Source organism: Peromyscus californicus, unplaced genomic scaffold (assembly GCF_007827085.1).
Source record: "Peromyscus californicus insignis strain IS unplaced genomic scaffold, ASM782708v3 Scaffold_13__1_contigs__length_99412109, whole genome shotgun sequence".
Taxonomy (NCBI): domain Eukaryota; kingdom Metazoa; phylum Chordata; class Mammalia; order Rodentia; family Cricetidae; genus Peromyscus; species Peromyscus californicus.
In genome coordinates, this window is record NW_026294424.1 from 47,922,025 (window position 1) to 47,934,249 (window position 12,225).

The 12,225-nt window shown below is 47.7% G+C and overlaps 1 protein-coding gene across 1 annotated transcript in view; it reads right to left on the reverse strand.

The window, feature by feature from the left end:
* Positions 1-3,799: 3,799 nt before the first annotated feature.
* Positions 3,800-12,225, reverse strand: part of Sel1l3 (SEL1L family member 3) — a 112,054-nt gene continuing 103,628 nt past the window's right edge. The window contains exon 24 of the mRNA XM_052734937.1: positions 3,800-4,929. Coding sequence (XP_052590897.1) covers positions 4,790-4,929 — 140 coding nt within the window. The 3' untranslated portion in view covers positions 3,800-4,789. The remainder of the gene's footprint in view (positions 4,930-12,225) is intronic.

Sequence of the window (12,225 nt, forward strand, 5' to 3'; positions counted from 1 at the left end):
GGCTTCCTAATTCACTGGGTGTCACTGGGATCCCTGCTTACAAGGTGTGGCAGAAAGCACAAGGATGGTGTATTCCATCTTACTGTATAAGGGGACACAGTCTATCATGGAAGGGATGCCATGGCCACAGGAGCTTGAGACAGCTGGCCACGTGGCATTTACAGGCTAAGAAGCATAAAGATGGATGCAGAAGTTCAACTCATTTTCTCCCAGAAACCTGGCCCATGGGATGGTGTTGCTCACATTTCGGGTGGCTCTTCCCACCTCGACGAAGCTGATCTAAAAACTCTCTCATAGATACGCACAGAGTTTTGTTCTAGGTTATTCTATATTGTGTCAGATTGACCGTCAGTGTTCACCACCCGCAGTGATGTGAAAAACAGCAGCTCGGTGAGAAGGAGCATTCAAGCAAGGCTGGTCTCCCTAACTCCTGGAGGGGAGGAAATAGCTGCACCTGGAGCATTCGGAATGGAAAAGGCGGCAATAGTAGTGCCTTTGTACTGTAGGGGCTTGAGGATAGCTTAGGGTTGAAGAGTGAGATCAGGAAGTAGCCGGGATGCTGGCTGTGGATTGTGTGATGGGTAAGATGGAGTGGTGTTCTCTGCATGGGATGACTGATGCTAAAACTCTTCTAAGGCTTTCTAGAATCCCTGCAGACATCTCCTAAGTCCCGGTAATTGCCATTTTTCTTACATTCATTCCTCTTTGTATTCCCTTTGCAAAGCCTGAAATATCAAAATGTCACAGGCCGGGTGGCTTGAGCAACAGAAATTTATGGTTCCATGGAGCCGGAAACTCATCAAGGCAGGGCACACTCCACCCCCTTCATCTGTTTTTCTTTGAGGGTGGGGATCGTGCACCTCCCTCTTTTTCCTTTAGAGCCATGCAGAGGGCAGCTGTGGACATGGGCTTCACATGCCTGCCTCACTCCAGCGCACTGATGCATTGTGTGCAGATAGGCTTGGGTGTGTCCCTTGACAGGAGTGGAGGTGTGTGTGTGTGCGTTTGAGAGAGAGAGAGAGAGAGAGAGAGAGAGAGAGAGAGAGAGAGAGAGAGAGAGACTGGTTTTTGTTTGATTTCAGAAAGGGGCTATTTAGTAGAACCTAGGGGAGCCAGGAGGGATGGGCAGCTGTGCCCAGACCTCAGCCTACACTGACTGGCACTGTTCTCGTCTACACTCCCCAGCAAGACATTCTGCCTGGTCGAGTGGCTCACTCGGTCACCAGAGGTGATGTGCAATGTGAGCCTGATAGTTCTGGAAAATCAATCCGATGCATCTTTGTGGAGTGAAGGGAAAGCAGAAAATAAGGGCCATCTTGGCAGGGTCAGCTGGTTTCTTTATGCTGCTTCCCGGAGGGGAATGACCTTGGAGGCTTCTATGCCCCAGACCCACCCCTGAACCGCAAGCTGACTCTCTCTAAGTGACTTTCGGAAGCTCTTTGCCACTCTGAGAGATGTCAGGAGGACCACTTCCAGCTTCCTGAGCCATGAAGGGAACAGCTAACCTTGGGTGGCCACAAGTCCCTAGCTTCCATCGGCAGTTTCCAGATGGCAAGTTCGGGCCTGTGGAGAGCCTGTCTGCTGATCTCATGCATGACTGAGTTTCTGAGCCATTCTGACCAACTGGAATACTGCTGGTCTCCTCATCAATAGGAGCTTGACTTCAAGCCCCCCTCCCCCCACCCCACCCTCCCAACTCCTGTAGTATTTTGTGCATAGTCCCACCTCCAGGCCTGTGGCCAGGTAATTCTCTCCCCCAGATGACATCTCCTTCCATCCTCCTTGTCAAAATTCTGCCCACCTGTCAAGGCTCAGCCCCACCCCCATAACAATTTTGCATTTAATGGCCACACTCACGGCTGAATACCATGAAACATCTGTTGTATTGTCATGGTAGTGAAGCTGAAATGTATTTATATGACATTCGGATGTGCACTGGAATATATTTTATCTTATCTACAATCTTTTCCTTCTGAGTGTACACTCCCTGGGCACCAATAATGGCAGGTGGTTGCCTAGCTTGGAAACATTATTTTGTTCAATGTAATAAACCAATAGGCCCCTTTGGAAAAATGCTTAGCCTCTTAAGGCCAAATGCCATCCCTCACAGAATGTGCTACCATCCCTCCCTTCCTCCGGAAGTTGGTGTAATGCTTTTGGAGATGCCGGCGCCTCCTGTCAGGCAATGTAGCGTCTTGCTTGGGTCATTCTCACCAGATTCCTCTCAGCGACCAGTCCTGCTTCCAGCTTCTCTGGTGATTACGGATTCCTGTAGACACAGCTGCTGCTGCCGTGCAGCAAGCCAACACTGCCTCTCTCCCCCATCTCTCCCCAGGGCAGATGCAGATGCCTGGATACATCCAAACTGTGCTCAAGTCGGGACATCTCAGAGAAGACACACAGGGTAGTTTGAATGAGAAATGTACTCCACAGGCTCATGTATTTAAAGACTTAAGCCTCTGGTTGGTGACGCTGTTTGGGAAGTTATGGTACCTTTAGAAACTGGTGGCTTGCCGGAGGAAGTATGGCACATGGGGTGGGCTTTGAGAGTTTATAACCTTGACCCACTTCCGGTTTGCTCTGTGCTTCCGGTGTGTGGATGGAGAGGTGACCTCGTAGCTTCCTGTTCATGCTACTTGGACCACGCCCACCCTGCTGCTGTGGATTCTTACTTTGGAACCCCATACAACAAAGAACCATCCAGCCCAAATATCAATGGCAACAATGTGGTTCATAGACTCGGGTATTTGAATACGTGGTCTCCAGTCGGTGGCGCTGTTTGGTGAGGTGGTGTGGCATTGCGGAGCAGGGGGTATCACTGGGGGTGAGCCTTGAGAATTCATGGCCTCATCCCACTTCCGGTTTGCTATGTTTATATTGAAGACGTGATCTCCCAGTCTCCACACCTATCACTTACTGCCTTGCCTTTCTTCCTTGATGGGCTTTTATCCCTCTGGAACTGAAAGCCAGAACCAACCCTTGCTTCTGTAAGTTGGGTTTGGTCGTGGTGTTCTATGACGGCAACAGAAAAGCAGCTAATGAAGACGAGATTGAAAGACTGCTCCTATGGCCATCTTGCAAGAGTATGACCCACTGAGTGGTGTAACTGTGAGTTGTCCACAGCCTAAGATCCCAGCAGATAGGGAATGGGTGTGTTCGCCCTCAACAGAGGCTCTGAGGAGAGCTGAGCGCCTTGTGTGGCGCCTCATATTTCTCTTCCTAACAGCACTGATAACCAGCCATGCTCACAGCACTTTCTTGTGGACTCTCCACACACGCAATCTCATTGAAGCCTTGTGAGATGCACAAGAGGTGGATGTTTTGTTTTATTCTCATTGTATAGCAAAAGAATATGAAGCCAGAGGAGGGTTAATCCCAAGATAACCGAGTAAGTTACAGAACCAGGACTATTAGACCCCGATGTCTGACTCTTTTGCAAATGGCTCAGATAATTAATTTCTGCTCAAATGAAAGCAATGCACACAGGAGAGAGAGAGGGTGAACTGGAGGCTGAACCTAGAGTCCAAGGAAAGACTCATTTCAGAGCAGGTGCCCCAACAGTGTTAGGCTGAGCAAACATCATCCGGGCCAGATGTAGGTTTAGGATTCCCCGGAAGGGAGCTTCCTGCCACCTTCACATCCACGGCTGTTAATGGTTTCCAGGACAAATCCCTTTCCTGTAGGGGGTTGTTTGGTGTGTTGGGGATGGGGAGGCGCCTAAGGAGAACAAGTGGACCTTAGCACTTTGTCGAATGACCACAGTGACAACGAGAAAGAAAAGCAGCCAACTTCCTGGTAGTCAACTGTAGAAAAATAATTTTATTTACTACTGTAAATAAAGTAGTGCAAAGAGCAGTTTGAACCCACAGTATTGCATTACTGATTTATTTACTACTGGAGCAGCAAACAGAATACAGACACTCTGTTCTTCCTTGCCCTTGTCCACACACACACACACACACACACACACACACACACACACACACACACACACACACCCCCCCTATACAGACACAGGCAGGCAGAGGGGTGCTGATGGAACTGAGCTAACGGCTGTCTTCCCGCATATTCCATTACCGCCAGTCTACTCTAATGGTGATTCATGAAGAAGACGACTACACTTAAATACTAAAGGTTTTCTAGATGTTATTGCATGGGCTGTGATGGAAACATAAACGATATCCAATAATGTCATCAAATGATTTGGAAGCACTACGACGCTAGAAAATTCCACAGGGGAGAAAAAAATGTAAACCAATGTACAATGCTATTGTCTTCCCTGTATATGCTGTTTTGTTAGCTTCAAGGCGCCTCCTAACTGCTGGGTTTGGGACTGAGAGAGCAATCTGTCAGTTGGGCTTTGGGGAGCAGGATGTGGCAAACGAGATGCGGAAGCATCATCAGCCTTGGAGAGGAGTTCCTGTTCCCTGGTCAAAGAGGGTGAACAAAGACTAAGACTTTTTAAAATGCCTCTCCACAGATGGGAATATGGATGCTCCACAAGGCAGACTGTGGTTCCCAGAACAATGACCAGGAATGGAAGTCCAATGCCTCAGCTCACCTCCCCACATGCTCCTATTTTCAAGGTGATCCTTGAATTTGTTTGATAACTATATTCTGCTCTGGGTATGTCCTTGTTTAAAAATAAACAAAAAACACCAAGTGCAAAATCGGCATCCAGTTCACAAGACATTTAAGGTATTTATCAGTATAATGCCCTGGCCCTAGCCTTCCCCAACCAGCTGTTGAAAGGACTGTCTCTCAGCTGGAGAGACTGGGAGTGCACAGTTCACCCACGAGACTCAGGGTTGTTAGCCATTGTGGGTGGGTCATCTTCGGAGGCATCTGCAGCTGGAGGCACAGCTGGACTTGGGGTAGATGAGGTGGGGTCTGCCATGACCCAGGCTGGTGCTGGAGAAGAGCCACTGGCTGCAGAGACACATGCAAACAGAGGTGAACACTGAGAGAGGCACATGCAGGACACCCAGCCCCACCCAGGATCCAGCAAGCAGGATGGATACTCCTTGGCTGGTGGTCCCAACTCTCAGAAGACAGACACCCTTGGACCCATTATCTAGGTTCTTTGAACTTTGGTGTCCCCTTCTATAAAATACCAGGTTGGAACAGATGTGTAAAGATCTCTGGCGGCGCACGCCTTTAATCCCAGCACTCGGGAGGCAGGGGCAGGCGGATCTCTGTGAGTTCGAGGCCAGCCTGGGCGACAGAGTGAGTTCCAGGACAGGCTCCAAAGCTACAGAGAGAAACCCTGTCTCAAAAAAAAACCAAACAAACCAAAAAAAAAACCAAAAAAAAAAAAAAAAATCCCTGGTGGCTCTTATGGCCCGAGGTTTTAAGTCACCAAGTGTCTGAAGGGATTTCCAGGCAAAACGTTGCTGTAATCAGTTTCACGAGCTGTGGCCCTTTCCCCACTCCCCGACCCTCGCACCCACATGATGTCAATATACAAACCATAAATAATGTCAAATAGTTGGAGAAGGGCTGGTTTTATTTACATTCTTATGCCATTTGGAAGGTGTGTCAAATTCAGCTCGAGTTACTTTATTTAAATAATTGCACGAAACGGTTGGAAAACACAATTGCTGCATATTCCATGAAATTATTAGGTTTCAGTATTTTTCAAAATATCTTTAGTAGAGAAGATAATGACCCTGATTTTAGAGGAGCTTATGTCAAGTTTATAACAGTAGTTTTCTTTTCTTTTTAACTTGTATTTTATGCGTATGAGTGCTTTGCCTGCATGCATGTCTTGTACAACTTGAGTGTCTGGTGCCTACAGGGTCCAGAAGAGGGCATTGGATTCCCTGAAACTGCAGTTACAGATGGTGGTGAGCTGGCATGTGGGTACTGGGAATTGAACCCAGGTCTTCTGCAAGAGCAGCCGGTGGTTTTAAAAACTGAGCCATCTCTCCAGTCCCCACGTCAATAGTTTTCCGACGGTAGTGATTTTGCCTCCTGAAGGACGGGGCACTGCCTGGAGACATTTCCACTTGTCGTACCCATACAGGGGTGGGGTGGAATGAGGGCATCTAATGAGTAGAAACCAAGGATCATGTTAAGCCTCCTGCAGGACACACGGCAAGTCCCACAGCAATGCGTGACCAGCTCTAAATGTCATCTGCTCTGGAGCTGGCAAAGCCTGCTTTATTAAAACCTAGATGTGCCCCAGGTAAGACCGAGGGCTCTGGTGGCCACCCGCTCTGGCCTTGAAGAGCTGTGTGACTTTGGGTAACTTATCCACATGTTCCCACCTCCAAGAAATGGAGAAAATGAATGCAGCTGCCTCGCTGAGTCATTCCAAGGGTTAAATGAGAAAATGCACTTAAAATGCTTAGAACAGTGTTTGGCATGCATAAGCGTGTGGGAAATGTTACCGGGTTACCAGGGAAATGTGTTAAGATTTGTTCATTTCAGGTACACGGCTTATGGGACTGATAAAAGAGCGGAAGCATTTGTTTTTTGGATGCCTGCAGTCCCCTTTGAGGCTCCAGTACAAAAACAGCATGAACTTCAAAGCCAGAAAGACCACGAGTTGAATAGCACTGATGTTTACCAGTTGGGTAATCTTGAGCCAGCTCTTAACTACCCTGAGCCTTGGTTTCTTTAGCTATAAAAATGGGGAGAGTAACACCCAGAGCTGTGTGATGAGGGGTGAGCTCAGTGGTCAAAGTCTGTGCAAACACGGGCTGGTTTACCTGCAGGCGGCAATCTCAATTAAACTCGAGAGTGTTTTGGTGTTCCTAACTTTGTACAAAGTGGGGTCCTTTTTATTTTATTTATCGGTTTCGTACTTATTTATTTGTAGTCCATATGTGTAAGTGTGTGCATGTGCCGGGCACACATGTGGAGGTCAGAGGACGGGTTCCAGGAACCCTTTCTCTTCCTCCATCACGTGGGTCCAGGTTTCCAGCATTGGTAGCAAGCACCCTTGGCTGCTGAGCCATCCTGATGGACCGATGGAGCCGTTTTTAAAGGGCATTCTGAAATGTGTGTACCATACAAAGATGCCACCCTGTGCTGACAACCCAACTCTTCAACAGCGTCATGTCTGAACGTGGTCACCCCAAGGACCACTGCTGGAAGTTGGGGCATGAGCCTTCGAGCAGGTAGGTTGGCTTTTCTGCCCATGGACAGGATTTTTCTTTAGGGCCTCTTCCAGCACCCACAGGAGATGGGTGGAGACAGAGACAAGGGGAGAGGCCATGGTGTTGTGGAATGGTGGGACATTGCTCGGGTTATTAAAGACTTAGAGACAGGTGACCGAGTGATGAGGTCCAGAGACCACTGGGCCACAGTAGGAGGCCCAGTCCTGGTGCATATTCTTTACCTGCTCTTGGCTACCTCTGAGCTAGCTACTGCCTTTGGATGTTTTAGTGCTAATGTGTTAGAATCCCTGGTTCCTCTGTTTCCTCCCCTGGGAACAGGAGGGCTTAGAGCAGCTGGTGTCTGGACCCCCTTTTGCTATAGGATCTGCCTTCCCAGTGACCCCTGTGGAAGTTAATACAACACTAAAGCAAGCTGAGGGAATGTCTAAGTCACCATGGTAACAAGATAAATCAGCAATTGGTTTTCTGATTAAAACAAAAGGTGCCAATGTGTAAATGTAGAAGGGATGCCTAATTAGCGCTGCCACCACTTAACCCCCCTGGACAGGAACAATAATGAACGCTGACTGTTTCCAGGGCAAGTTTGTTATTATCTTTGTGAGGGTTCTCTCCCTTCTGTGGGGGCTGCAATCACTACGTGAATCCCCCCTACCGCGTGTCTTAATTTTAGAGTGGCCCCTTTGTCTCTGCTCACCTGGAAAGCATGCTAATTTTATTATTGGGCTAGAATCAAGGTAACCAGGAATATCATTGTGCTGCTTAAAAAAAAATTACAGCGTATATTCCAGAGCCAAAGAGAAGTGATTTGTGGATTACTTGCTGGCTGGGGAATCATTTCTGAACATAAGTGGGAATAATCAGGAGCTGGCACACACAGGACCCAGGGCCAATGGCAGTCACTGCCTGTTTTTGTGTGGGTCCATGATCTAAAAATGGTGTTTACACTATTAAATGGAAGAACAAAAATCAAAACAAGAATAAGACTTTGTGACATGTGGACACATTTGAATTTCAAATGTGTCCACATGCAGTTTTATTAGGGGCCCGACTATGATGTCTGCTTCAGGTTTCCAGGGACAGAGTGGAAAAGCCAATGCAATTGTCACCAACCTCCTTACAGAAGAGTGGGATGCTGGGGCGTAGCTCAGTTGGTAGGGTGCTTGCCTAGGATGCCTGAAGCCCCTGGTTCCATCTTTCGCATCACATAAACTAGATGTAGAGATGTTGGCCTATAATCCCAGCATTGGGGAGGGAGAGGCAGGGGGATCAGAAGTTCAAGGTCATCCTCCACTACATGGCAAGCTCGAGGCTAGCAGGGGCTATGGGAGACTCTGTCTAGAAAAGAAAACCCAAGAGGATGCTGACCCCTGGTACAGTCCTAGCATACATTTGGCTGCCAGTGAATCAGATGTGGGCTTCAATAAAGAATATGGGAGCGTGTGTTACCTGGCAGGCCACCGGTAAGAATGAGGGGCAAGGAGATGGCACTGGAAATCTCACGCTATGTTTGAGTTAGTCCCCAAGGGCCTGCAGAGCCCAGGACACGTACAAGATTCCTGTCACTAGACCAGCTGTAAGCTGGGGCACTGGTGGCCGCCAAGAGTGAGAGACTGGGGGACATGGTGGTAAACACCCATGCTGTGAGATCTCTGACTTCAAGGCTATCAACTTTCTTCGCCAGCACTCTGTGTGGCATTTCACTGTGCTTTTAGCAGAAACTTCATTAGCTGGAAATGGAGGGGACAGGAGCAGAGCAGAGAAAGGTTTAATTAATCTCACTTGGATCGTCTTACGTTGTTAAAAAGAAAAAGAAAAAAAAAACCAAAAAGCTGAGGCTAAACTACAGCCTGAAAGGATGAGTCAGCATCCATGGGCAGTGCAGGGACAGACTGGCAGGGACTCGGTCACCTTGTCATCCCTGGGAGCAGGAAGCTCCACGGACCTCTTTTATGCTGCGTGTTCTTTAGAGTCATGGGGCAGATGGAGGATTTTTTTTTTTTTTTTTTTTTTTTGCTCTAAAGTGAACAAGACCAGATGGGTTTTGGAGTTCAGATTTGGGGCTTAGGTGAGACTCTGCAGAATGAGGTATCTTGTGGACTCAAGTAGAAATGTGAAATTCATTGTTTCATATACACACCTTAGATGTATAGATTGAAAGGTCATTTTATGTATCTTTAGCGCCCCTGCATTTCGACCACAACCTGGGAGGTGAAGTCAGGGCTGGGACTTCCCTCTTGTGGTTTCATGTTGGTACTTACATTTCAGGATTTAAGAATTTAGGATTTGGAGTCTTACAGGTTTTGTGTTTTCAAAATTCAAATTCCATTTTTTTACAGGGGGACTCTTTCTTTGAAATGGCGCTTCTGTTTTTTCTTTTATTCTTTTTTCACCTCCCTGCAGGCAGCCGGCCAGGCTCTAGGCTTTTCTGTTTGAGGGACATCTGCAGCAGGCACAGGTAGATGTGGCTCTGGATTCACTTTACTTTGGGATATTTGGGGTTTCAAAAAGGCTGCTCCATTAAGGTAATTAGACTTGGTGTCCTTGGCAGGGAGGGGGAGGCGGTACTTTTGAGACACACTCAAGCAGTGAAATAAAACTCTTTTTGGAGTCTGAGAGAGGAGCTGAGCTGTCTGTGGATTGTTCTAGCAAAATGCCTCCTCCTCTCCCCGGGAGCAACCTGAAACTGGAAGGCTCCAGGGAAAACGCTAATGGTTCTGTGGTTAGGTGAAGATGCCCCAGCAGGGTGACCCAGAAGCTGCCTATCTGAGGACTTGGAATAACATGGTAGGCCTGGAGCAATAGGAGTTCTGCTCTCGGACCCGTGGCAACCAAGGGACCTTATTACCCTAAGAAGCACTGACCTCTTGAAAGATGTAGCTCCATGGAGGAAGGCAAGCCAGGAACCATAAACAAGTTTCCTTAATGGCAGTACTTGTCCCCTATTTTGTTACTTGTGACAGATTTGTTAACACCTTTGTTTAAATGCTTGTGAAGTGAAAGCTCCACAGCATAGCAAAAACATGCTAGGCTTTGGTTAACTATTACAGAGGCAAATCAGGCTAGTTAAGTATGATCGCCTCCTTGTGGCAGAATTCTTTAATTGCAGGCAAAATGTCCCAGAAGGATGGGACTCTTGCAGCTTAAATACACCATGCCATCTCATTTGGTTCTCTCAGCTACAGAAAGGAGCAGGCAAAGTATTATTTCTTCCATTTTACAGAAGAGCAAACAGAGGCACAGGCAAGCTTCTCCCTTGCTCAGCACTGTCCCACAAGTAACAGTAGGGCCAGAATCCTAGCAGCTCCCTTCCCCATGGCTGGTGGGGCTACCTCCTGTCCTGCACCACTGAACATGGGACCACTTCATGTGGCAAAGGCTACGGCATGTTGACTTTATATCACAGAGCATCATATGAACTTGGGAGGCTGACTTGGGCTGAACACACAACAGCTCACCAAGGCCAGTGGCAGAAGCCCACTCACCTATGCCCCATCACCTGCCTATCACCTCTTCAGTCACCCGGGCTGAACAATCTTAGCTCAAAATGACCGGCATGTCTTCACTCTGGATAAGGACGTTAGACACCAGGAAAGGAATGGAAGAGATGCTTCGGTTCTCAGCATGAGTGCTCCCAGGGCTGGTGGGATTGCAGCAGGCAGGTGCATTCTGGCAGCATGCGAGCCTTTCCTTTTTATTTCTGTCATTCCTGGTCCAAGCATGTTTTACAGGATGGCCATGTGGGCATGACCCAGAGGCTCTCTGCAATTGTCTAATCTAGACTCACGCCATCAGAATCTTCGTGGAGTATGAGCCCTGCATGATTCGTATGCCCAGTAAAACTAAGAAGCAGTGTGCTACAGTTTACACATAGAAACATTATTTTGTAATAAGTAATTTTCTTTTAATTGTCCTTTATAGTGCTTTTAAAGGAAATATGTGCGTGGGCAGGTTAATTACGAATTTTATTTTAAGATGCTCAAACCTATTAGGAAATATTCCTACTGTGAAGGAGCAATTGGTTTAAGATAGTCTACAACATTTTAAAGTATTGAGGTTTCGAAAGCAAGTTTGGAATTCTCCACCTACATCCCTCTTGGTTTCACTTCCTTAGTTGAACAGGCTACTTCACCCCTCTTGCCTCAGTTTCCCCATCTGTAACATGCCACATGTAGAATTAAGTTCTTTTTTTAGATCTTATCCCAACACAATCTTCTGTGGTTGCCAAAAAGAAAGGGTGTGTGTGTGTGTGTGTGTGTGTGTGTGTGTGTGTGTGTGCCAGAAAAAGCAAATGAAAAAGGTTTTGAAAAGTGAGGGGAAACGTGACCAATGAATGGCCCAAGGAGAGACAGGAAGGGGAAATATGTATGATATATAAAGGGCAGTAGGGACAGGGGGACAAGACTGCAGAGGGACTGACGATGAAGACTGGAAGACAGGAAGCAGCAGTGTCTAACAAAGGCGGTCCCACCCGCCCATGATTTTCATGGCTACCAGCTGGCATAAAACCATCAAGTCAATTTTCAGCAACCCTAACAGAGCCGCATCCAGAAGAGTCATAGCAGTATTTCCACAGAGTAAAAATGACAAAGATAATTTGAAATGGAAAACACTGACAAGATGCAAAATAAACGTGCTCTACCTGGCAACAAATTCAGGGACGAGACAGAAGGTGCCCTGAGGAGATGTATGCAGGGGCAGAGGACCCGGCCTCCAGCCTGGCAGGGCTGCGGAGGGCAGCCCACACCTCCTTGGGTAAACGAGAGGAAGACCCTGCATTTGCCTGTGAGAGAGAGGCCAACCCACTCCTTTCACTTTTCATCATCTGCTCCACAAACAATGGCCATGCCAGCACTCCGATGCCAGCCCGCCCCTCATTCCCCCAGCCCGCCCCTCATTCCCCCAGCCCGCCCCCCATTCACCCAGCCCGCCCCTCATTACCCATTCATAAGTGTCTCTGTTCGTCTCTGTGAGTTATCCTCTCCTCTTGTCACCATTCAAGAGGGTGGGGATCTGTCCCTTTCCACCAAGAGATGTTTGCAGGTTTGAGTCTCCGTTAAGTGTGAGATATTAATGTGAATGGTAAGACTTGGGCCATCCCTTA